General features: G+C 45.9%; 1 protein-coding gene across 1 annotated transcript; it reads right to left on the minus strand.

Annotated features, from left to right (window-relative positions):
* Positions 1-802: 802 nt before the first annotated feature.
* On the minus strand, positions 803-27749 carry LOC308314944 (cohesin subunit SA-1-like; the record flags this gene model as incomplete). Its single annotated transcript, XM_080762768.1, has 29 exons — positions 803-974; positions 1189-1312; positions 1854-1934; positions 3090-3306; positions 4704-4840; positions 5323-5451; positions 8155-8288; positions 9250-9351; positions 10180-10310; positions 11209-11350; positions 11717-11803; positions 13373-13456; positions 13941-14028; positions 14185-14252; positions 14406-14606; positions 14746-14838; positions 15484-15576; positions 15831-15934; positions 16065-16161; positions 22572-22668; positions 23051-23158; positions 23377-23456; positions 24116-24214; positions 24537-24734; positions 24975-25126; positions 25263-25467; positions 26094-26170; positions 27196-27292; positions 27711-27749. The coding sequence occupies 29 exons, from the start codon at positions 27747-27749 to the stop codon at positions 915-917; spliced, it is 3324 nt and encodes a 1107-aa protein (XP_080618894.1). The 3' UTR covers positions 803-914.

Raw genomic sequence — 27749 nt, forward strand, 5'->3', positions numbered from 1 at the left:
TTCTCCATGAGTAGCTGTCTGTCTGTCTGCCTGTCTATGAGTAGCTGTCTGCCTGCCTGCCAGCCAGCAAGTTGGTTAACAGAAAATAAATTGTTATGGCTGAGTAAAATAAAATACAATAAACACAATTTGCCTGAAAATAGATTACCCAGCTATGACCTTTTTCATGAAAAAAAAATGAGTAGTGATATGGCTGACTGAGTAAAATAAAACAATCTACCTGAAAATAGATAGCTATAACTGAAGAGCAATTTCCGCAATTACCATTTCCGAAATTTCCGCAATTTCCATTTCCGCAATTTCCTCAATTTCCATTTCCGTAATTTCCGCAATTACCATTTCCGCAATTTCCATTTCCACCATTTCCGCAATTACAATTTCCGCAATTTCCATTTCCGCAATTTCCATTTCCAACTATTAATGGCAGCTGGGTTTCATCATTCAAATAAAATAGAATTCTGTCCGTTTAGCTATAAAATTATGTCAGGGAATAGGGATACACAGTATATGTCTTTCATTTGCATTGCATCTCCCCCCCCCCGCCCCCAAGCTTTTATTTTCGTTCGAGTAATAGTACAACTCTAATAGTATTACTTATAATAATGTAATTAAAGATAACTTCATTCAGATTTATTTATTTTTATTTCATTTTCCAGATTTTTTTTGAGTATCACTGCTGTAAATACAGCTACATACAATAACTTATTTAGCGAGATGAATCAAACAAATGCTGGTCACTAACTAACATGCAAGATGTCGCCAATGCACTCAAATGTTTTTCTTTCAACAAACTATAGTAGAGATTAGATATATAACTGATATCAACATTGTTAACATTTTCTTGAAGTCTCCCAGAGGCTCCTGAGACTCCAGGGCCCTCACTGCGGGACGTCCCAGGTTCTTCAGGACAATCGCTAGAACAGGTCCTCAAGGAAGCTGGACCTGGTGGAGGGTTGATAAGTGGAAGTGGATTGCTGCAGACCAAAGAGGAAGTATTAGTTGTATAAAGCAGGGGCGGACATTCTATCCGAAGACCTTTGAGCTGGTTTCCCCACTCCTTTGGGGTATTTTTTGTCACTCTACATTTGCAGATATATGTGAAATTTGTCCTCTGCATCTACCCAGCCTAATTATTAGGAGAAATATGCAGCATATACACAAGTATATATTTACACAGACACGCATTACCGTATGTCCACAGTCAGAGTTGATTGTTGAATTGATGTCCTCAATTATTGTAGCTTGCCCTTCTTCCCAATCGTCAAAGTCCTCAATTGTAGGTTCCTCTTCATCTTCATCAATCAGAGACAGGCTGGAAAGCAAAACACAAATCTGGCATCGATCGCTTGCTGACCACCGAGTGCGGCGATACAGTCCATTTCCAGGTAGATTTATTAATTTATCGCAATATGAAGAATTATTGTTCGGCTGAGTATGAATCTCAGCGTTGATTGCACCACTCAGTTCACACGTGTGTGATTTTTTACCTAATCAAAGCCTAATCAAAGGTTTGATACCAACTAACCCAATCTAAAGAGCTAAGCTCATGTGTTTAAATGTATGTATGAAATCATAATAAAAGTACTATAAAGTACTTAGTTATGTTATTTTAGGTTGCGAATGGCCGGAGATTTGAGTAAACACGTTGACCCTGTGTGAAGTTGTTGCTCCTTTCGGAGGGGATAGGTAGCACGATATGTTATCAATTAGCAAAGAAATCGTAGCAAGCTATAAATCTGAACAATTATTGTCCAAAATGACAGATATATTTGGAAATATTAAAAATGTTGGAATGACAATAATTGAAAACTGATAAGAGATCGTTTATAACACAGGCTAATGCCCCCTCTTACATTGTGAGCATGTGGGAGTCCAGATTGCTGAGGTCAGAGTCATGTTGTAGACTCTGGGTATTCACTTTGTGCATCAAGGACCTAAAAAACAACATGAATACACATTATAGTTTCTAATAACAAATAATTTAATAGTGACTGCAAAGCGAGAGGCCGTTGTTAGTGAGGGAGGTCTGCCATTCTGTGGTGCAAAATTGTGGACGACAACAGAAAGGGAGAGGCCGTTGTAGTCAGACAGATATTTTGTGAAGCCACTAAGGAAATGAAAGTTCATATAATGGCCTGTTGTGGCGCTGTCATTGGGCTCAAAAAAGCCCATAGCCCCATAGAAGTCCATGTATTTGGGCACAACTTCACCTAGACTGTATTACCTTAATAAACATGGTCATGAATACTTTTTGCTTCCAGTCACTAGTTTAAAGTCTCATTTCTAATGTCATAATATTCTTTTTGGAAAATTATCAGCCAATGGTCCAGCTGGGCCCAAACGGATCTAGAAAGATGGCGACTTCCATTGCAAGGACTGACAGGCTTCATTTTACGTTCATGTTAGACCCGCGGAACGCTTTGTCCATATTTTTTACAGTCTATGGATTGAACACGAGGTCTGCCATTGAGCCCCATGTTAAATGTCTCAAATTTGAAAGCACTATATTTCTAAAACTATGACACCTTTCAAAGATTCCTTTTCAGGTAAACATGTCCACCGTAAGATGAACCTAAGTAGGCTAGAATGGGGTTGGTAGGTTTAAGTATGTAGGACTAGTAGCATGCCAAAGTTTGTGCTATTGCCATAGAGAATGCATTGGGCGTTTAAGTTAAATAACTCAGAAACTACAAAACATTTCAAAGTAAAAAAGTTCCAGCATGTGTCTCCACAGTAAGCTGAATAATTAAAAGTGTGAATGGAGTTTCTAGGTGAAAGTGATTTTTTGACGAGCTAAAATCTGCCATTGAGCCCCATGTTAAAAGTCTCAAATTTGAAAGCACTATATTTCTAAAACTATGACACATTTCAAAGATTCCTTTTCAGGCAAACATGTCCACCGTAAGATGAACCTAAGTAGGCTAGAATGGGGTTGGTAGGTTTAAGTATGTAGGACTAGTAGCATGCCTAAGTTTGTGCTATTGCCATTGAGAATGCATTGGGCGTTTAAGTTAAATAACTCAGAAACTACAAAATAATTAAAGTTTGAAAATCACACTGCTGTTACACTGTTAAAAAACAAAACATACCCCTCAGAGAAGTCTTCTTCAGAGCCCGTTTCAGAGATGTGTCCGTCTTCATCCAAGAGCTTTGTTGGCTCCGCACGGAGCACGGTGGAGCTGAAGGCTGGACGTCCAAGGTTGCTCGGCAATGGGCTACTGGGAGCGCCACCCTCTGACCCATTGAGCAAAGTCGATTTCACCATGCTCGGGAATGGGATACTGCTCTCTGACCCAAGGGCTGGCCCTGGAGCACGGAGTGCATACGTTGGTTAGACATACTAACAGTCCGACAGGCATTAGTCCAACAACACTGGTGCTGCCGACAAGCGTGAACGGTTACAACTAGCCCATCCCCGTGTTAAAACACACACGTTGCTCCCGACATGCGCGGCAGGTTAAAACTAAGCTGTGGAAGGTTAAAATCAACCCGTGGCTTCCTCTGAGGTTAGTCTTAGGATTTGGGTTTTGGGTAGGATGTCAGACTAATACCTGTCGGACTGTTAGGCCCTCATTTATCAATCGAGTGTAAAATCTGCCACAGATTCGAGTGCAGGTTTCGTAGTACACCCACGTCGCCACGGCATTTATAAAGTGATCGCAAACAGCTGATCCTTCCTTAATTTCGTTCTGACGTTAATAAATGTGACGGCTGAAATATATCTGGCACGCCCTATGAAATCAAGCCAAATCAATTACTTGTAAAGTTGGAAATCTCTCTTTTTTTTCACATACACATACCGTTTTATATTAACATTTTAGGAGTGAAAACTTAAGCAATAAGCCACGAGAGGTCTCAGGTTACCGGGTATTTTACACTGGCTGGGGGCGTAGGCGTTCTACCCCGCAGCCAGTGTAAGTCTTCTACCCCGGTAAGCTGGGGCCTCGAGTGGCTTATTGCTTTTCTAAAACGGTTACAAACATATGTACCATAGTAACCTAATAAAACTATTGAATTCACAAAAATAGCTACGCTTTGCGCTACCAGAGCGAGCCACATAACTTCCTTGTTGTGCTCGGCAAGTAGGCTATGTGACGGGAGAATAGCGCTTGATGTTTTTACGGGGCTGCCTGGAGCCACACATTCACAGTCATTATGAGCCGGGGGGTGCTTAGACGCCCGCACGGCATGTGTTTGTAAATCAATCAAGCGCTCTCCTTCCCCAGTTCAGCTACAAGGCTGCAAGATGATACAAAGTGATTGAAGGAGTGGGTTATCGGTGAAATTTACACCGGTCACGTGATGGTAACCAGCCAATCAGAATGAAGTATTGGGACTACCCGTTTTAGAAATATGTTTAGATGCCTGTGACAGCGTGTCAGCAGTTCAGACAATGCTGCTCCGCTTGTGTACGAAAGAAAAACAGCCAAGGACAAAGCGTACACCAGCTGCCGAGCAGACGTGGGTTTTGAACTTGTCAAGTTCAATTTCAAGCTTTGCCGGAAATGGTAATTTCGGCGTGCACCCATATTTTGGCGTACGCACGGTTGATAAATGAGGGCCTGTTGGTACGTCGGACCAAACACATGCACCCTGGAGCATTGGGTTCTTGGGGATAAAATGCCAATACAATGACTCCTGTAATTATACGTACATGATCCCATAAAAACATTATTATGACAAATGATGTGTCTCGTTCTCACATGGGCTGGTGGGCCTCCTGCGTTTTGGCTGCAAGTGCATAGGGCTGGATTTACAGGTGTTCAAGGAACGATGGTACATTCTGACAGATGGCCAGGAGAGGGCAGCCTTGGAGCACTCGGCGTTAAGGATGGCAATTCTGTTAAAATGAAGTGAAAAAACATACAAAAAACTCTTAGTTCAATTCTGTTATAAGTAGTTACCATAGCACTTTGCCACGAATGGAATGACGGAAAAGGGACGTTTTTTTTGGCTTTCGCATTTATTTTTATATTTTTTATGGGGGGACAGACAGTAGGCTGACAGGAGATGGGGGGAAGACATGCAGTAAGGGCTGTCGGGAGAGGGAGCCGAACCCGCGGCACACTGCCAGACTGGATTACCAGCCATGGTGCCTGGACCACTGAGCCATGGCCCAGGCCGGACGTTTATTATTTATTGTGCATTTAACAGACTGGTGCTTTATTTGTAATCCTGTCAATATACAGTACACTGGACTTGTAGTGCCTCAACGACGATATCAACTTGTGTATGCCCTTTTTCAAAACTATTCATGCTCGGGACAGCAGACTTCTAACAGCAGCAGGTAAAGGAGTGTGCATGTTGAGTGTGTCTCCTCACATATGGGTTCGGTTCTGGCGGAGAACTTTAAAGCTGAATTCACTGAGGATCTCCAGAAACAGCAGATTTGTGGGCTGGGTCCCCCCTTCCACCTCCTGTATGTCATGGAACGCAAAGTGTATACCCTGTCTGAAGTACACACACACACACGCGCGCACACACACACACACACACACACACACACACACACACACACACACACACACACACACACACACACACACACACACACACACACACACACACACACACACACACACACACACACACACACACACACACACACACACACACACACACACACACACACACACACACACACACACAGTACAGTACAGTACAGCGGTTAAGCTTCCATTTTTTAGAAACTCATGCACTTTTTGATAGAAGCTAGTTACTTTCAGCATACCAGTAGTTCGTTTTGCATTTGTGGCACACATTATATTTGCCTTTGAGTAACAACATTATTACAAAAAATTAAACATAACATAACTTTGTCTATCGTTTGTTGTCCTGTTTATGAATCACAATGGAAACAAGCCTCTGGCTTTTCTGTCATTATCTATTTGGCTTTTTCCCATCTTTGATGCTGGAACTTTTTACTTTGAAATGTTTTGTAGTTTCTGAGTTATTTAACTTAAACGCCCAATGCATTCTCAATGGCAATAGCACAAACTTTGGCATGCTAATATTTCTACATACTTACTAGGGCTGTCAGTTCACCTCTATAATCCAATTCGAATTTCATTGCTTAATTATTTGTAATTTTCGAAAATATTCGAATATTTACATTGTTTATTTTAGCTCATATTTAGCCTATAATAATACACGTGGCTGGCATGTCTTGTGAGTTTTGGGAAGTGCATAGTTTTGACAGGTCTGCATGCTGTGGACAGTGAAATCCTGACCATTAAACATGTTTAATGGTCAGGATTTTATCGTTGCCTCTGCCCGTGCACGGGGAGAGGCAACGATAAAATCTATCATTCATTGTGAAGCCAGCAACATGTTGATGCAAACAGACGTGTACAGTAGCTGCTCGGCCTGCTCCAAATGATATTAGCATTCGTCTGTGTCTGCCCGTGTAAACGCAGCATCGAGTGTGTTATTAAGGAGGACTCCTTGGCTTCTAACGATATGGACCAGAGTTAGCTCCCATGCTAACTAATTGCTACCCTCGTCAGAAACACCACAGATCGGGTGGAAGATGCTGATATCACTTTGCTTGTGCCCGTGGATGGGAAATGAGATTTAAAAGGCTATAGAAGCGTGGATGAAAGGCAAGCACAGATGTGCAATAAAGTTGCGTCGTGAGACTGTATTATGATTTTCGTTCTACCGGAGATTTCTGTCTGCGTAGTATACTACTATCCATGTATGTGTTACAAGGGTTTGTGTGTCTGTGATTAAATGTGCTACTGCCAGTAAGCCCGCCCACCCTGTAGACTGTCTCTGATTGGCTTACCCTGAAATCTGGCCCTACTTTAGCCAATCAATGACCTCTTCTGCGACGTGACCGGCGTGCACCTTTTCACATGCAGTGGAAGCGGCCGGGGAGATTTCACAGCGGTAGATGCGTTACTCAATACATTTAGTGAGCGGATAAAATAACATAAAACAAAATAAAAATATTAAATAGAATTAATAAATTATAAAAGCTCCATTCGAATGGCAATTTTAGCTTTCGAATATATATATTTTTTTTAATATTCGAATTTCTTTCATATTATGAAATTCGTTCTGACAGCCCTAATACTTACACCTATAAACCTCATTCACACCTATTTAGGTTCATCTTACGGTGGACATGTTTGCCTGAAAAAATGTTTCATAGTTTTAGAAATATAGTGCTTTCAAATTTGAAAAATGTATAATGGGGCTCAATGGCAGATATTGGCACGTCAAATATTCACCTAGAAACTCCATTCCCACTTTTTATAATTCAGCTTACTGTGGAGACACATGCTGGAACTTTTTTTTGTTGAAATTAGTTCATTAAAACAAACCTCTTCACCCAAAATAAGTAACCGATCTACATAGTCACAATGTGTCACGTCGATGCGCCTTGTGAGCTTGTCGATCTGCTACTCCCGCTTAATATTTTCCCCAGAATACAAGGCATGCGTGTGACATCGTGATCACACCCGGAAGTTATGCGGGAACACCTACCGAGTGCCTCGACAGCCCATACATTCAAACAGAAAAGTCCTATATAATTGCCTTAATGTAGTTGTGTTCAACGTAGATTCAGGAGTAGATACCACCCACTGCTCAACCTAATCACTCCCATCCCCTATCTCCTCGTCAAGTTCACCTGTGTCCCCACGGCCAATCACGTAACATTCCCCACAGCATAAATACACATCTCATATTGTTCCTTACCCGTTTGATACCGCCTCGTGCTGTCAAATCCCCCCCCCCCCCCCCTCCTCAACTAACCCCCTCCATCCTCAGCATCGCCCTGCTAACACTTCTCTCTCTCTCTCCTTCTCCTAGGAGCGCCCGGGGGGGGGGCAGCATCCGAGCAGAGGCGACCGACCGCTCCCGGGCAGAGCAGGTCGGTCGTCACGCTCCCGAGACTACGCCCCCACCCTGAGTCTCGCCCTCCCCGGGCTCCTCATCATTACACCCACATCTCACTTGTGCAATAAATACTCCTAATCTTGAACAGTGGTGTGGTTTCTTACTAGTGAAAGTGACGTTAAACTCATTTTCCACTCGATTTGACACTCACTTTATGCATACACATACCCTATATAAGGGTGCAATGGTTTATGTGGTTGTGGAGAACATCATCAGCTAAATGCAAAACAAGGAGGTGGAGGGACTAACTTGTGCAGGGCCTGCAGTGGCTCTTGGATGCGTTGCAGGTTGACACCCAAGCTCATGGCGTGCTTCCTGGCCAATCCTGTGATCTCTTCAAACCCCCTCCCTGTGTTCTCAGTAGGGCCCAGCTCTGTGAATAGCTGAAAACACACGCACGCACGCACACACACACACACACACACACACACACACACACACACACACACACACACACACACACACACACACACACAACTTTATTTATGTGCACAAACTTTGTCCTTTCCGATTCACTTGTTCGATATGTAATATAAGTGTCCAGAAAAATAATGAAGTAGAGAGCTAATGAACCACCTATACTTTACATAATATACCAGTACGTACTACACAAACATTAAATCCCATTTATAATGAATGGACAATTTTGAACGTTCGTGTAAATTCTGATTGGCCGGAATGAGATGATGTACGATAATAAGACCGCCCCTCACTTCACACGGGTGTGATCTTTGTATATATAAAGATGTAATTTCCCGTTTCTTGTTTATACTTGGAAAAAGGCCGAAAGGGTCAAAACGTCGTATCTGCCGTTTGTCGTAAATAGACATTTTGAGCATTCAAAAGTGAGTTGCGAGATCCCGCGTTGTTTATCATGGTTCTGTTTTTGCACCAAGAAGAAGAGGATGTGCGCTATTATTTTAGAGCCCTCCTATGCACAGCTTAGTGTGTGTTTGTACCATGGAATGTGATGATTTGATTGTTTGAGCACGGAATGTGATGTATGATGATGTATGATAATAAGAGGGCCCCTCACTTCACACAAGTGTTTTTGTTTGTTTTTTTACAGTGAAACCCCACCTACTTTATACTCAAAAGTGGTCCTGTATTGTCTAAGGTTGTGTTGTCACTTGTCAATACACAATGTTCCATGTGGGAACCTCATACTTGGCAATATAATACTTGGTATTTTATAAACACACACACACACACACACACACACACACACACACACACACACACACACACACACACACACACACACACACACACACACACACACACACACACACACACACACACACACACACACACACACACACACACACACACACACACACACACCTGCTGCAGGCAGAGACACACGGTCTTGGCACTCTCGACTGGATCGATGAGCTTGCTCTTGTTTAGAACCAGCTTGATGATGTCACCAAAGTTATTATAGCACTACAGTAGAGAAGGAAAGCAGGAAAGGAAGTTAGTCATTATTAATTTCCCAGACACCATCCTCTGTCATCTTGGCCATGTAGGGCTTTCCACATTTCTACATTCCTGGAAGGAAGCAATCAACTAAATACCGACAAGCTCACAATTTGTAAAGCAGACATAATCCTGGCTTTATTTTACCTGGTACACTGCTATACTAGTTTATTGACTGGGATTATTTTTGTTGTGTTGCTTATTATATATAACCTTCTTTTAGGTCTTGAGTCTCACCCTGGGTCTAGCCCCCGCCCAGACAAACCTGTTAATCAATTTATCCCATGTTGAAAACTGTGATTCTGGTAAAAGTGGTAATGACAAGAAAAGATGCAGCAACCTCTGTAGTAGGTTCACTTGAACCACTTCACAAGTGGTATGATACTCCAAAAGTCCCAAATATTTTATTGATTTAGCTGTCCAATTTAAGTTATACCTATTACTAATTTCTTTATTTGGTTCATAATTAAGTGATTTGATACATTTAGTTTATAACCATACATCGATCCATGTTCTTCAATGATCTCAAAAGATTGCCTTGAACCCATTTTTTTATTTCTCCACCACCTCTCTCCTTCTCATGCAAGTAATTGACAATATCTAAAGTCACAACACCAACTTTGATGGGGCAGTATTGAATCGTTTTAAAAATATAAGGTTTTATTCATTTTCTTAAAAACGTTCATTTTCCTGAAAAATGAACATTTTGGAGTTATGAGGTTTCCTCCGGACAGCAGAGATATGGAAGGAGACTCATGTAGCACAGAACATATCAGTTGTTTGCATTTTCTCCACCTTGTCATAATACTTGAAGACATCTGTGGCAGCCTTGAGGTCCAGCACTCCGAAGATTATCAGTTTGCAGTAGCCAGCCAGCTGGTTGCGTTTCCGTTGGACAGCGGCTAGCTTCAATTCCTCCGTCTCATCTGGGTAGGGAAGACAGACTGTCTCAAACTAAACAAACTAAACAAACAAAGTATGAGTCAACACTGGTCAATATTAGCGGTGAACCATACTGCAGTTGTAAGCATACTAGCATAGTCACCTGAAGGAGGAAAAGATGGAGAGAGAGATGGTCAAAGCAAAAGATAAGAGGTTCATTCATAGCTATGCTGTGCTTCCATGTCAAGCAAGAATAGGATGTACTCCATCCTTTGGGGCCTTTCCGATTCACTTGTTCGATGTGTAATATAAGTGTCCAGAAAAATAATGAAGTAGAGAGATAATGAACCACCTATACTTATAATATACCAGTACGTACTACAGTACATAGATACTGTATATTCTCAACCTTTTCAGGCCAGGACCCCCCCAAAATAATCACATTTGAACTGGGACCCCCAACCCTGACTTGGAAATGTAGAAGTTGAGGCACTACATTTAGTTTGACTTGATTCCACATAAATATAGTGAAAATAAGCAGATCTACTTTCACAAATTTGCCTAGCTCTTTCTTTTATCATTTGACAATTTGGACAATGTTTCACCAGTATTTACAGTTTAGTTTGGTTGATTACCTTTGATGCATGCACTAATGGTCTTTCTTTTTATTTTATTTCTTTTTTTCTTGAGATGTTAAAAAAGGCCTTCAATTGTACATAATGTACTCTCAGACCCACAGGTTGAGAGTACAAAAGTTAAAAGTAAATGATGTGTTCAATCTGGAAACAAAACCATTTGGTTTTGTTTCCAGATTGAACACATCATCAAGAGAAGAAAGAACAAAGCAGTAAACGGATTGATTGATTGATTGATTGATTGATTGATTGATTGATTGATTGATTGAGCGAGTCACGTTCTGTGCTCTATTACGCGTGGGCGCACCAGCAAACTCGTCGTCTTCGGGATTGGTGAAGATGAAATCGACGAGGAAGCCAGACATTTCAATTTGGAGGGTTTGAGGGCTCATCATCTTGAGGTCTTGAGGTCTGTACAGCAGCAATATGTCACACAGCAGTTCAAAGGCCTGGAGAGGACAGTGCGCACGCACGCACGCACGCACACACACACACACACACACACACACACACACACACACACACACACACACACACACACACACACACACACACACACACACACAGAGAGAGTAGGCATACACATCAGTCACTCTTACAGCCTACTACTGTCTTTCTTTGTTGTTGCAGTTTTTACTTAGAATGGAAAAGAGACAGTGACAGGAAATGGGACAGAGAAACAGAAGGACACACACAATTGGAAATGAACCAGGGATGATCATCATCTGGTGATATACTGGCAAGCCCCCTAATTTGGGCTAACATTTGAACTGGCCAAAAGTAAATCGGATTTGATTCTATAGTGAAGATCTGACCTTGTCTCTGATCTCCGCCTGGTTGGAGAACAGACATTTCTCAGACACTTTGTAGAAAGACTTCACCGCCTTGCTCACTTGCTCCATCTGGAAGAGAGAAGGAGTTGGTCGATTGTTGTGACTGATTAACACAGCTTAACCTTTACAAATTAGACATTTTATTACTGAGGACACTTCACTTTTAGCCAATAGTTCCGCTTCACAGGTAGAAATAGCCCTCTCTTTGAAATTATCTAAGAAACAAATTTCAATTTTCTGTGACGTATTGAATTCCCACTCATCTATATCCTCTCAGACCACTAAGCAGTCCTGGGAAAAAGATCAGGATGTCTCTATTCATGATGAGGGCTGGGCAAATATGTGGGCCTATGCGAAACAGATTTCAGTTTGTAACCGAACTAAATCCATCCAGTTCAGAATATTACATCGTATACATATAACTCCTGCTCTGATGTCAGTGCGTCCACATTTTGCTTTAAGTGCAAGACAGAGATTGGTAATTATGTTCACTGTCTTTGGTCCTGTGTGAAGCTTCAGAACTATTGGTATGACATTGTGTCAGAACTCTCTGTTATTTTTGGTGTCTCGATCGATTTAGATCCGTTGTGTCTTTTACTTGGTCTCCCGGATGATCATGTCATTGATGACAAACATAAGAGGTTGTTCAACTTATTAACGTTTGCTGCTAGAAAAAATATTCTTTTGTTTTGGATCAAGGATGTTGCTCCATCAAAGAAATCATGGCATAACATTATAATGGACTGTATTCCTTGTGAATACATTACTTGCATGCTGCATTCTAAATTGGACACTTTCTACAAAATTTGGGACCCTTATTTGAATCATATTGGAACCACACTGTCTGCCACGATACTTGGAGGTTTTCCGTACCAACCTTAGTTACTTTGTGCCTATGATAACTGTTGTCTGCCTTGTTAATAGATGTACTGTATTTCCTGATTTGGAGTCTATCAAAATTCAAAAGCCACTTGTCATTATGGTTCATTGTCCTTGTCATGTCTTTGTATATTCAATCTTTTTATTTATAATAGTGTTGTGCCTGAGCTGTTTTTGTTTTTCTTTTCTTTTCTTTTATTTGTTTTTATGTTCTTGTTGTATAATGTCTGTTTGTCTTAAAAAAATAAAATAAAAAAAAACCCAAAAAATATACTTTATAAAAATTAAAAAAACACAGCTTAACCACTGACAACTGGTGTCCCTATTTTGGACATTCCAAAACATTCACACATTTAAATTTCAATTGGCACAACAACTACATTTGGGAGACATTTTAAATAGAAAGATACAATAAATTGAATTACCAATTGAAATTGGGCGATATACAAGCTGTAAATTGGGGCAGGTGAACGGCAATCACCTGATGGTGTTTTCTTTTGGAAAATGGACTTATCTTAATTGAGTTCTCAATGTGAGCATGAGACATCACCCTTTTCCAGTGTGCAGATTGGACACCATTACTTCCATACATTGCCCCACAACAACTCAAGAGAATAAGAGCTTCAGTTCTTATTCTCCAGTCAATGAACAAAAACAGTGAAAGTAGTATATTTCACTGTGCAAACATTTGGCTTCTGAATAATTTTGCTGCATCAAGTCATTTTAAGGTTGTCCTTTGCTCTTTGCGTATGTGGTTACCATGGCAGGAGAGGAACTGTCCAACACTTGCCCCTTGGTCCAGAACAGGTGGGAGGCAGCAGTATGCAGAGCTGGAACCATCAGCTGGAATCATATGGAGGAGAAAATCTTAGTCAGGATCTGTCTTAACCACTGCTGTTTAAGTTTATGTTTGTTTGTTTGTTTGTTTGTTTGTTTGTTGTGGCATTGTGAAATCCATGATCTCGACCATGGTCGAAATATGATAATAGCATGTATTTCATGCATCGTCTAACCCCCGTTATGTATAATTGTAGTGGTTAACGTTTTATGAATTTGTTCTAAACTGATAGCAATTTGTTTTCAGTTTTTGAACTACTTAAACCCTCTACTTAGTAAACTGCACCTGAGTTGGATCTCTACTCGGAGAGCTTTTGTCCATCTTCACGAATATCTTTGCCAAAGATAGTCTGCGTTGTGTGCTTGAAAATCGGCAATTTTTGGCTAATGTTGGCCATAGAATATGGGATGGGGTTCAAGTGGTTGTACGTCCAATCACTCAAAATGTATGCGAATGGTGGCTGAGTTCAACGTGTGTGAAAACACACACCTGCTTGATCATGTCTGCGGACTTCACACCCTTCTTCAGCAGCTGAAGACAGGGCTCCAAGAGCTGTAACCCAGTTATATCAAATGATCTGAAACATCACGCACGCACGCGCACACACACACACACACACACACACACACACACACACACACACACACACACACACACGCCGAGAATTATAACACACACCGAGTGACATATACTTGGATGCACACATGCACTTGCACTCACTGTTTTGATTTACCTGCTGAGAGCAGCAATCTTGGTCAAAGCTGTGGCAGCACCATACAGGTCATCTTCATCAGCAGTTCCCTAAAACACACAGTCACCTTCACCGTTTACACAACATGCATGACCATGTGCAGCCAACTGAGCCTTGTTGAGGTCTAAGACAGTGAGTCTCTGGTGGTGGTGGGCCAAGGATAGTGTGTGCATGTGCGTGCGTGTGTGTGTGTGTGTATGTACCTCCAGCACATTGCTGACTAAGGGGTTAAAGTGGTCTGTCAGGATGTCCAGCAGACGGCTGATGGCTGTTTTGGAGCGAGCATAGAAAGTGTATTGCTCCGAGCACAGGGAGATGAACAGACAGGCGCACGCCTCCAGCACACTGGCCTCTGTGTGCTTCATCACTATGTCACACATCTGCTCCAGCAGCAGATCCAGGTACTGCTCACACAGAGAGAGAGAGAGAGAGAGAGAGAGAAGGGATAGAGAGGAAATGTGAATATAGCTGCCTGGTCAAGTTAAGCCAAACTGTGTCACCAAGAAACTTCTGGGTAAACTGGGTGACTTCCTGTCTGCCAACCTTGTCTAGTTTTCCATTGGAGCTGTAGGTCTCCAGGTCAAAGTAGAGAGGGACATCCAGGATGCGGCTCACATACGTAGTGTCTGCAGAATACTGGAGCACAGAGGTAAAGGAAAGGATTAGTGTAGCCCCCATAGTTAGTTAAAGATCACCCCCCCACCCCTTCACCCGGCCTCTATTTTACATTAAAACATTTCTGAAATTTACAAGCTCACAATGTGCCATTTTCACTATTTTTTTAAACATTTGAAAACACCAGGTTGAAAGTGGTTAAACAATGTCAGGTCTCTACTCAATATGTTAAGTGTCTTGAGACAACTTGTTATGATTAAATAAATTGGCACTATAATAAAGAAATTATAGAACATGTACTGTACTACTGTAAGGCTCAAACCAGACCAATGCAAATAGTCTAAACTCCTTCGAAATGTAACAGTTTTAAGGACATGTCACACCAATGCAACTCCTTGCAACTGTCATCGGGGATAATGGTTGCATGCAACTACTGGTTGCAAGGCCTTGCATGGCGAATCATTGGTGTGGTTTGGGCTTAATTGTTGGATGTACACATTGAGGTATTATCTACATCCTGAAAGTGTGCAATGTACTATATGAATCCCCTGACAGCAAACACTGACAGCTGTGTTTACTGGGGTAACGTGGAGGAATCAACTCTGCTGTGGTGGGCGGGTGCTCTAGCCCCATGCCACCCAGATACCTCCACTCTCTCCTGGGTACCTTGGCCAGCAGCTGTGGCAGGACAGGGATGAAATGGTTGGTGATGCGCATCCTGTCTCGAGCTTGGCTTTGCTGATCCTTCTTGCTTAAGACCTGAAAACAAACACACACTCGCACACACACGCACACACATTCGCGCACGCACACGCACACGTGCACGCACACACACACACACACACACACAAACAGAGCGACACAATGGTAACATGACAACAGATGTACAAGGTAGAGTAACAGATACACAGAACAGAACAGTATTGTATAGGCCAGTGAGGAAAACACAGAATGTGTGTGTGTGTGTGTGTGTGTGCGTGCGTGCGTGTGCGTGTGTGTGTGTGTGTGTCCACCTTCTTGCCCACATCTCTCCCTGCAGGGGGTTTAGCCTCAGCTGCCTGTCTGATAGCACATATCATGAGCTCTATCAGAGCACCCTCCTCTTCATACTGAAGACCTGGCACACACAGACAGATAATCAGAATAACTGTACATCTAAAATCTAGTATTGGGAGAAGAGGGAAGGGGTGGATAGAATGGATCTTTTTTTGTCCACTCTGAGAGGATGTTTGTGTATGTATCAGTACCAGATTCCTGCAGTAGCAGGGAGGTCATGGTGTTCCAGTCCCTGAGCTCAGGGGCGTTCCACAGACTGTCCACAAGGTAAGATCCATGCTCATGAAACTGGAAGAGGAAGGAGAGGGAGAGATGAGCTCCTGAACACCAAACCAAATCATTATACATACAGTATAAAACACTAACGTCCCATGAAGGTCCAACTCCAATTGTCCGTTCGTTGTCTGGGCACTATGTGGATATTTCACTTTTCAAATAAACGTACTCAACGTCTACCCCAGACAGTTTTAAAGTTGCTCGATTCAGTATTTAGATATTTTATATTTATTTTAGCTGCCCCTTACTATACAAACCCATTGTAGCTTCAACCATTCATGTTAGATTAATTGGAAACACCCATCCATTTTTCTGGTGCCTTCATAATACATGAGATGTCTGTGTTTATCGATTTTTTTCATTTTCTCCAAAAGATAGTGTTTTTCTTCTCCATTTGTAAATAATTGTAATGTTTTCCGTGATGTTTTCTCCTGTCTCAGTGGAGACTTGTGTCTTTTTTGGGTGCCTTGTAGTTCACTGATAGGACTACAACTCCCATGAGCTTGCAATAAATCTATTGATTGTGCACAGATCCTTTTCCTCAACTAAATCCTTCAGCAGATGAGCGGTGGCTTTTTTACCCCAAACAAATGAAAAAAGTAATGATAGAAACACGGTCACCTTATGTATTAGGAGGGCAGTATCAGTCACCAGAAAAAAGGACGGTGTTTTCGATTAATCTATCATGGTTTTCACTTAGTAAGAGACCACACCTTCGCTCAAGATTAACAGTTTATTGAAACAGAATGAGATGAATGCATGGAGTGGAGTGAGGAACCCAAGGTAGGGCGAGACTCAGGGTGGGGGCGTAGTCTCTGGAGCTGACGGTCATCTTTGCTCTATACTCGGAATGAGCGGCTGGTCGTCTCTGCTCCGTCACTGCCCCCCCTGGATTCCTAGAGAATCAAGGCGGAAGGAGGAGGTTGGGGTGGAGGAGGATGGCGATTTTGAAGAATAGTGAAAATGGCCGATCTACAAGTGCAGTACTCACAACCCATGTTTGGTCTGTCGTGGAGCAGAACAAACAACTTGGTTGAGAGATCGCAGGTGTATTTATGCTGTGGTGATTGCGCCAGGGATTGGCTGGGTGATAATGAAAGGCAGGTGAGTTGATGAGGAGGGAGGAGTTGTTGATAATGAGGGAGGAGTGGTTCGGGTGAGTTGATGAGGAGGGAGGAGTTGTTGATAATGAGGGAGGAGTGGTTGTGGTTAAGGTCAAGCGGAAGGAGGTCTCTTCTCCCGAAACTACGTTGTATAGTACAACTTCCCTTCACTTAGTAAGAGACCACACCTTCGCTCAAGATTAACAGTTTATTGAAACAGAATGAGATGAATGCATGGAGTGGAGTGAGGAACCCAAGGTAGGGCGAGACTCAGGGTGGGGGCGTAGTCTCTGGAGCTGACGGTCATCTTTGCTCTATACTCGGAATGAGCGGCTGGTCGTCTCTGCTCCGTCACTGCCCCCAAAAGAGCTGGCCCACGGGTGTGAATGGCTGGGAGGTAGAGACCGAAGGTCTTGAAGCTAGGGCAACGTGTCGCATGATCCGCCCTGTCCTTAGACCCTCAATTGGGCGAGGAAAAACTCCCTCTAGGTTAGGTTGAGGAAAGAGGAAGAAACCTCGGGAAGGATCGCAAGAGAGGGGACCCCCTTCCGGGGCGGACAGGCTGAAGATGATGCGGCACGTTACGGTCATCCTGGATGGGGATGGGCGATGTGGATGTTGCTACTGATGTGATTGTGGTAGGTTTGGGATGACCATCGACCGGGGGTGCGGGATGATCTGAAGGGCTCGTGTGGTGTGGTAGGAATGACACCGATGCAAAACGAGTGCCCAGATGTAGGAGTCGAGATTTGGCTGGGGTGGAGCCAGGAGTGGCGAAACCAGTCTCTGTGCGGAGATGGTCTTGAGTTGGGCTCATGTGGTGTGGTAGGAATGACACCAATGCGGGACGAGTGCCAGAGTAGGAGTGACGTAGGAGTCAAGATTTGACTGGGGTGGCGAAGCCAGTCTCTGTGAGGAGATGGTCTTGAGTTGCAGTGTTGAGGAACGTCATGTGGGGATGTGGCGGAGGATGGATTCGGGTAGACTGGGGGGAGAGTTGTTCGGGACCGATGAATGATGGATGAGTGCATCCGTTGATGGTTTGGTAGGAGTGGAACGAGTAGGATGGATGTGGGCAATGAGAAGAGTCTATCGGGGGGAGTATGATCTTGAGTTGGCCTAGAGAATTGGGATGCTTCTTTGTGTCGAATCGTGGCCCCAAAAAAGCATGGCGAAGACTATTGGGTAAGTCTCGCGGAGTACGTTTGATGTGCGGAGGGGTCAAGGTGTTTTGAACTCATGGGCCCGGCGGTGCTGCTTGTCATCGGGGATTGTTGTTGTGGAATTGTATACGGTCTACAGTATACAGGAGAGATGGCATGGTCCTGACGTGCTTGGCTTTGGACTGGGCCGGGAGTGTGTGGGAGGGAAGGGAGGTTGGAAGTGGGCGAGGTGCGTCGCCGCGACCGCCTGCGGGGCGTATTACGCGCCCGCCTGCGTGACGCATTGCCGCACCTGCCAGCGTGCTCGGGGGGGGGGGGGGGGGGGGGGAGGTTGGAAGTGGGCGAGGTGCGTCGCCGCGACCGCCGCCTGCGGGGCGTATTACGCGCCCGCCTGCGTGGCGCATTGCCACACCTGCCAGCGTGCTTGGGGGAGGTTGGAAGTGGACGAGGTGCATTGCCGCGACCACCTGCGGGGCGTATTACGCGCCCGCCTGCGTGGTGCATTGCATTGCACCTGCCAGCGTGCTTGTGGGGGGAGGAGGAGGGAGGGAGGAGGGGGAGGAAGGGAAGCAGACGGTGCGTGCGCCGGCCGGCGTGTGTGTGAGGGAGGGGGGGAAGGGGAAGTGGGCCGGGCTCGTGTCTGTTGCTGCAGCTGTAAAGCAGGAGGGGGCTGGTTGGCGGAGTCGTGGAACGTGTGCCCTGGGTGGGCGGGGCTGCGTCTGGAACGGAGTAGGCCAGCGAAGCAACGAGCAACGCCATCTTCCGGTTGGGACGTTGGAAAGGAATACCTCTCACTTAGACCGGCGACTGTCCGGAGGCATGATGTGGTCATCCGAGGGTGGAGAGGATGGATATGCATGGCGTCGGGAGGAGGATGCACCGGACCGAGGGAGGCGGGGGCACGCTATGCCTATCCAAAGGCAGAGAATGGTGGATCTGGAGGGTGGGGAGGCACGCAGTCCGCTGGGGGAGGAGGCGTGCACGCTGAGCCGAGTGGAAGGGGCGGAGACATGATGTGCCGGAGGGAGGAGGCACGCTGTGTAAGGGGGGGGGGGGGGGGGGGGGTGTGCCGGTCTGAGGGAGAAGGGGGCGGGTTCCGAGGGTGGGAGGCTGCACGCTGTGGAGATCCGGGGGTGTGGACTGTGGGCGAGGTGTGGGAAGAGGGGGGTCATTTTCCCGGGTCCAAGGAGTGTGGAGGGGGCACGCTGTGCCGAGTCCAGGGAGGGTGGAGGGGGCACGCTGTGCCGAGTCCAGGGAGGGTGGAGGGGGCACGCTGTGCCGAGTCCAGGGAGGGGGGCACGTTGTGCCTTTCCGACATGGTGTGCCGATCCGGGGGGGGGGGGGGGGGGGGCACGGTGTGCCGATCCGGGGGGGGGGGGGGGGGGGAGCACGGTGTGCCGATCCGGGGGGGGCATGGTGTGCCGATCCGGGGAGGGGGGGCGGACTGTGCAGAGTCCAGGGAGGGGGGCGCACTTTGCAGAGTCCAGGGAGGGGGGCGCACTGTGCAGAGTCCAGGGAGGGGGCGCACTGTGCAGAGTCCAGGGAGGGGGGCACAGTGTGCCGATCCAGGGAGGGAGGGGGGCACGGTGTGCCGATCCAGGGAGGGAGGGGGGCACGGTGTGCTGATCCAGGGAGGGAGGGGGGGCACGGTGTGCTGATCCAGGGAGGGAGGGGGGCACGGTGTGCCGATCCAGGGAGGGGGGCACGCTTTGATGATCCAGGGAGGGGGGCACGGTGTGCCGATCCAGGGAGGGGGGCACGCTGAGCAGAGTCCAGGGAGGGGGGCACGCTGTGCGGAGTCCAGGGAGGGGGAGCACTGTGCCGGTCTACTGGGGGGGGGACGGCTTGCACGTGGAGGTGATTTGGGGGGGGGCTGCCTGAGCAGGTGTCGGGGGGGAGTGGCGTTCCCTGTGAGACACTTGGTGGGGCTGAGGCCAAAGAGAATGTGGGAGATGACCAGAGTTGTTGGCGTCTGGGGCGAGGGGGGGTGTGGGCGGAAGGTGGAGGGGCGGCCTGAGCATAGTGGAGTGCTGTACGGCGAGGAGGAGGAGAGGTGAGCAGCGGCGAGCCTGACGCTGGGTGGGCTCGGGGTGGGCGGGGGGAGGAGGGAGGGGCGAGCAGTGGAGAGCCTGGCGCCGTGGGGGCTCCAGGTCGGTGGGAGGGGGGGGGAAGGAGGCGGGCTCCAGGTCGGCGGGAGGGGGGGAGGGAAGGGAGGCGAGCGGCGGCAGGCCTGGCGCCGTGGGGGCTCCAGGTCGGCGGGCCTGGCACTGGGTGGGCTCCAGGTCGGCGGGCCTGGCGCTGGGTGGGCTCCAGGTGAGAGAGTGGTGAGCGGCAGCGAGCCTGTCCGCGGCGACGAGCCTGGCGCTGGGTGGGCTCGGGATGGGCGGGAGGAGGAGGGAGGGGCAAGCGGTGGCGAGCCTGGCACCGTGGGGGCTCCAGGTCGGCAGGAGGGGGGTGAGCGGTGTCGAGCCTGGCGCCGGGTGGGCTCTGGGTGGGAGAGTGGCGAGCCTGACAACGGGAGGGGCTTGCCTTGGCAGGTGGGGGGGAAGGGGGGGGGGGGGGTGGCGGTCTCCGTGAGCCTGGCAGGCAGGGGGAGGAGACGGGGAGGTGAGGGGCGTACGCCCGCTTGGCAACGCTGATGAGGAAGCGGATGGGGAGTGTTTGCAGGCTGGTTGTCGAGAGAGACCACGGCGGGGGGGCTGGGGGGGGAAGGGGAGATGGCGTGGTCCTGGGATGCGCGGCGTCGGACTTGAGGGGGAGAGGAAGGAGGCACTTGCTGACCTCTTGGTGCTGCTGAGAAGCAGGAGGAGGCTGGTGGGCTGAGTTGGAGGGAGGCGTGGCCAGGGTGGGCGGGGCCACACCCACCAGCATGCTCGTTAGGGAGGGAGGGGGGAGGTAGGAGGGGGGAAGGGAGGGGGAGGAGGGCGAACGATCGAGGAGCACGGAGCCGATCCAAGGGAGGGGGGGGGAGGGAGGAGGGGGGGGGGGGGGGAAGCATGGTGGCACACGTGTCGTGTGTGAGGTCCATGTGAGTGGGCCACTCGAGTCTGGGATGAGAAGGGCCGGGAGACAGGTCTGCCTGGACCTCGGCTGAGTGGCTGGACTCCGATGACCGGTGAGGTAGAAGGAGGAGTCAGAGTGAAGCTCAAGCTGCAGATGAGCTGGGATGTTATGGCACAAAACAATTGGTTGAACCGTTAGATGCAAGAATGTCATACTGACTGAAACAGTATCAAAGTGTTGTAATAGAGTTGACTCCCCTGTATGGTAGCGATGGCTGGAGGTGTTGTTCAGAAGAGCTTTTCATCAGAGGCGTTTAGAAAGGAGGCGTTCAGAGAGAACTGTTTGAGGTGTTTAGAAAATGGCTGGAGCACTTGAACACTTGTACAAAAGCTTTAGTAAAATTACGAACGTTTCGAGGAAACGTGTGTAAGATTGGAACTACTGAAAGCATGATACTACAGTAGTTAGACTGGAACATGACAAGTGTTAGTGGCACTTGATAAAATAATTAAACTCATACTCATCAAGCATAGTGTGGACAATGAAGCAGAAGTAGCTGGTCTGCAAGCACACAACAATGATTTGATAAGCTGTTAAATAACAGTTCCTAGCAAGGAATAAAGTGATGGCGATTTTGAAGAATAGTGAAAATGGCCGATCTACAAGTGCAGTACTCACAACCCATGTTTGGTCTGTCGTGGAGCAGAACAAACAACTTGGTTGAGAGATCGCAGGTGTATTTATGCTGTGGTGATTGCGCCAGGGATTGGCTGGGTGATAATGAAAGGCAGGTGAGTTGATGAGGAGGGAGGAGTTGTTGATAATGAGGGAGGAGTGGTTCGGGTGAGTTGATGAGGAGGGAGGAGTTGTTGATAATGAGGGAGGAGTGGTTGTGGTTAAGGTCAAGCGGAAGGAGGTCTCTTCTCCCGAAACTACGTTGTATAGTACAACTTCCCAAAATGGAGGTTGAAGTTACAATGAGTTTGTATATGATGGGGGCAGGGCAGCTTAATTGAATATCAAATATCTAAATTATGAATCGAGCAACTTAGAAACTGTCGACTTTAAGCATCATGAGTCAGGGAAGAGTTTGAGCGGTGTGAGAACGACAGAGAGAAGCATGGATGAAGAGGAAAGAGGACAGAGGAATTACCCCAGACTGCACGTAGAAGGTCACCAGGAACTGAAAAAAGACCTTGGTGTCATCTTGGTCAGCACGTTGCAGCTCTACAGCAGCCTTCCGTTTCCATCTGACAAACACACACACACACACACACACACACACACACACACACACACACACACACGCACACACACACACACTGCGGATGAATTCAAACTAGAAAGTAACATTTTAATGTGTTGTAGATTTTGTGGACTTTATTTGTGATATGCTGCATGTTGCAGATGACTTACAACTATGCAAAAATAGAATAAAGTGTGGTAGATTAACTACATTTGTACTATTAGAATTGCTAATATTCTCTCTCTCTCTTGGTGTGACTGTGTGTACAATTTGAGTTTTGATGCACATGCTAGGCTAGGGAAACAAAAGAGATGCTTATGTGCATCTCTTTTGTAGCCAGGCTGTGGGTACTGTAGTGGATATAAAATGGAGGGACATTAGCGTACATGTTGTAGACGATAGTACCAGCACTAGCAGCCAGTCCTCTGTTGCTGGCAAACACCACATGATACAAGTGATCACAGTCTGTGTCTGTCAGGCCTCCCTCTGTCTGCCTACAAACCAGACAAAACAAACAATCACAAACACATCAGAAGAGTTATATTCCATAAGCTAAATTCCAGCATCTTTTATCATAAAAAGCTAAAGTACACTACAGTACATGTTTGTCCCAGTTTTATTTCCGTCGTTTAATCTAGTTCTTCTTTTTTTTACTTCCGGCTTTTGAGTTCCTACACCAGTGCTGAGTAACACATGCATTGAGCAGACTCACTGATAGATGAGCAACAGCAGCTTCATGGTCTCAACAGCCACGTCCAACTCCTTGTCTAGCGCCATGCTCAGAATTCTCTCCTGCACGCACGTGCGCGCGCGCACACACACACACACACACACACACACAGAAACACACACGCGCATACACACACACAATACCTGTGAGTCCATTTGCACACAAGTGTGCATGGCACAGACATACACATGCATAGATGTAAAGCAGTGGTTCTCAAAGTGGGGTCCGTGGACCCCCAGCGGTACTGCTGCACAATTAATCGAATCAAGAGGAAGAGGATTGAGGAAGTATGTTTCGGTTATAACCAAGCTGCCATGACAAGCCATTCGGAGTACTAGTCTAACCAAGTAAACAAAAACCCATGTGGATTCAACACAAGCTTTTAGCCAAAGTTCATATATTTACGATATGAAAACCATCCATCCGTCAATGTACACACTTTGGAATTACGCTAATTAAACATGGAACCTGCGGGGCATTAGGTGAGTACCGGTAATTCATTTTATCTGTCTTTGACCATGTACAGTACACTCATGCAGACACCCATTTGTTTGAAAACCACTGTCTGCACTATATTGGACCGAAGGTCACCTTCTAATTTTAAGAATGACAATCCCCAGTGTGCTCCCAAAGCTCCCACATACAGCAAATGGTTTGCTGACATCATTGAGGAAAGGAATGGTATTGAGAAAAGGTATAGAAATCAAGGAGTATTACTGACTTTGAATCTGCTGGTGAACATCTCCAGGCGTCCAATGAAATCCTTCTCCTGGTACAAACCCTGAAGCACGCGCACACACTGAAGACGCACTGAGCCTTCCTGGAGGGACAAACAACAACACCACGCACGCACACACATGCACACACACACGCACACACACACACACACACACACACACACACACACACACACACACACACACACACACACACACACACACACACACAGTGTGAGCAGTCTTGGGAAGGCTTTTTAATTATTTGTGTGTGTTAATGTGTGTGTCCAAATTGGTGTGTGTGTGTGTGTGTGTGTGTGTGTGTGTGTGTGTGTGTCTGTGTCTGTGTCTGTGTGTTTGTGCGTGCATGTGTGTGTGTGTGTGTGTGTGTGTGTGTGTGTGTGTGTGTGTGTGGGGGGGGGTCACCTTGTCAAATAGGATCCACCCAACGTATTTGAGGTATTGGTCATTGAGGAAGCACCCTGGGTTGTGCGTTACCCAGGTGCCCAGTTCCTGGATGCAGATGGCCCTGATCTCTGGCACTATGTCCCTGTACCGGTGGACAAACACACCACTGAAAGTGCTGTTTGTCATGACCGTCAGCTCCTCGCGGTTCTCTCTCAACTGCAACACAAACACACACACACACAAATAATGAGATGTCCTCATATGTATGAGAAATGTAGGCTTATGTTAAAAGTGTAAGTAAAGGAAAATAATGATGTCGGTGTCTGTTTGTGTGTGTGTGTGTGTGTGTGTGTGTGTGTGTGTGTGTGTGTGTGTGTGTGTGTGTGTGTGTGTGTGTATGAATGTGTGTGTGTGTGCGTGCGTGCGTGTGTGTGTGTGTATGCGTGCACGTAACACCTGGGTGATAGCGTTCTGTAGGTCTTCCAGTCTGGCGAACTCCTGGTGCTGGACTGGCTTGGTGATCTCGATTTCGTAATGCCGAGTGGTGGTCTGCAGTCGAGCGGACACCTTCACAGATGCATCCACTATACCCGTCATCAGCTTCATGGCTGACACGCGCACAGACACGCGCACACACACAAACACACACACGCACACGCACATACACAGATAATATATACTCCTAATTCCAACTTAAGGCAAGCCATGTGTTTGCGTGTGGTTGAGTGTGCGTTGCCAACTCACCCAGCAGTGTGCTGGTGTGTCTGAAGGCTCGGACCTGTGAGTCAGACAGGCTAGTGAGCAGCGGCAGCAGAACGGAGAACAGGTTATCGTCATACAGCAGACTGTTCTCACACGAGCGCACCAGAACCCCGACAAACTCACACAGGTTCTCGTTGAATCGCTTCCACTTGGCTTCTGTGGAGCACAGAGGGTAATTCCCGGAGACCTGGGAATCAGCAGAGGTGGGAGAAATGCTGTTTATCTTAAATTAATAACAATAATGATGCAATAACGCAAGACAGTTAATCAATTCAAATGTGACCACATTGTAATACAGGGTACAAATTAGTTTTTTGCTGTAAAGTTGTGAATGCCGCATTTGTGGCACCCCTATGGGTCCAAGTGAAATGGTGTTTGGCTCTGCGTTGTTTAGAGGTCCGTCATTGTGTGATTACAATTTAGTGGCAATTCAACACTGTTTCATGACTGACATTTTTTGTAAAATTTATAGCCAGTTGATATAGAATATTAAATCAGACATACAGAACTTTTCATAATCTGGCATACGTAAAAAGTTAAATCATGATGATCCAAGGAAACCAGGTGAAGAGAAATGTTATTGTATGACCTATGGTTGAAGAGTTATAAGCCAAAATGTAAAGCCTGCAGTGCCCTTGCATGCAAAATGTGAAACAGATCGGACCAGCAGTTTGCGAAATTATCTACGGACAGACACATAGGACAGAAAATAAAATCTGTCTCCTGACACGGCAGCCTGGCAGAGATAAGAAAAATAAAAAATACAAAGAGAGATTCAAACTCAGGACTTGGAAAGAACACCACATGTCTCACCTCCTTGAAGTCTTTGGTCAGTCTGCTGATGATAGTGGTGTTGTCCATGTTGTCTAACATCCTTTTGGTTACAACAACTGGACAAAAACACAAAATATATTCATTCAGCTGAAATGGAATTCAATTGTTTTCATCTGCACACATACTAATTTGCTATAATTGTAAAACACCAGCCCATTATCTACAGTATTGTTCTACTGTAGTAATCGGCAGTTTACTAATCAAAAAATGATTTACCGAAGCGGTGAAATTTGTTTTGAAAGAAAGAGGAATGCCTATTTCACGTAAATACAGTATAAAGGGCAGAGAATTCTTATCCGATCCTGAGCAGATTAGAATACAATACACCTAAAACGCACAAAAATTGAAATGTTTCAATTAATGTTATTGAAAAACAACCACCGATTGTAAAAACAGCAAAAGAGGGGCGCCCGCTGGCCAAGTGGTCCAGGCGCATGCCACATATAGGCTTTGACCTGTTCGAGTCCTGTTCATGACAACCTTTGCTGCATGTCTTTCCATCCTAGCGGGATAGTTACTTTATTTGAAAGGATCACACCGATGGAATTGCTTGTTTAGTGAGCCAGTACTGCCAAGCATTTTACAAAACATACTGCCTTTTGATAGATTTTGAATAAATAAAAATGTAATTTAAACTTTCTATTTCTGGCTAGACTTTTCAAATCAATATATGTCCCATTTAATACTGAGGCCGATTGTTGCTATATATTGTACATAGCAACAAGAACCCCAAAGAGTTCCCATCCTGATTCCTGAATGGGTTAAAACGCAATAATGCAATTTTAACAAAACGTAAAGCTGACATAAAGCTCAAAGTTGGATTACCCATTGGTTGATTAGTTGATCAACCAATGGCTAGAGGTTAGTGTATGCATATGGATATGGTCCTTTTACCACATGAATCCTAGTGTCCATATTTTGGGGTGAACATTCAGAGAAAATAGCCGATCTAAAGGCTCACAACGAATCAAGGTGCATGGTGAGTTTTTAGATTTAGTGGCATCCCATTCAATACTTATACTGAGATCACGTTAGAAGAACTGTTGAAACTTCAACCCCTGCCTCTCAGACTCCAACTGACCTTGACACCCGCAGCACATCACGATGAAGTTGATGAGCACCCGCAGCCCCTCCTCTCGGTCCTGCTTATAGCTGTCCAACCACTCGTCCACCACTGTCTGAAGATGGACAAGAGAGATGTAGCCAATGAGATCCTGAGAGCCTGCTCATTCTCTCATCGTCCTCTCATTGGCCCTCATTCACAGAAAAACAGACCGCGTACACACAAATCTGTGCTGAAACCATTCATGCAATATGAACATTTTAAGCACAAATCCGGGATTCTTCAATGTTTTCTTATTTGAATGTGTTCTTACTTGACAAACAAAATTAGAACTACCTCAGACCACACATTATCCAAAAATCAATCAATAGAACCCATAGTGCCAATATTCATAACCTGGCTGGCCTACAATATCGCCACTCATCTTTCTATTTGCACCTCAACAGCTGCTCATTCTCCTAAAACATTATTTCCAAGCCCAACTCGCAACAATCCCTCCCCCCTTCTAATGAATCAAATTATGCTTTTCTCACCACCATGGCAGTCTTCGCAGAGAGTACGGCTGAAAACAT

Source organism: Protomyctophum bolini, assembly GCF_963924005.1.
Source record: "Protomyctophum bolini genome assembly, chromosome: 5".
NCBI lineage: Eukaryota > Metazoa > Chordata > Actinopteri > Myctophiformes > Myctophidae > Protomyctophum > Protomyctophum bolini.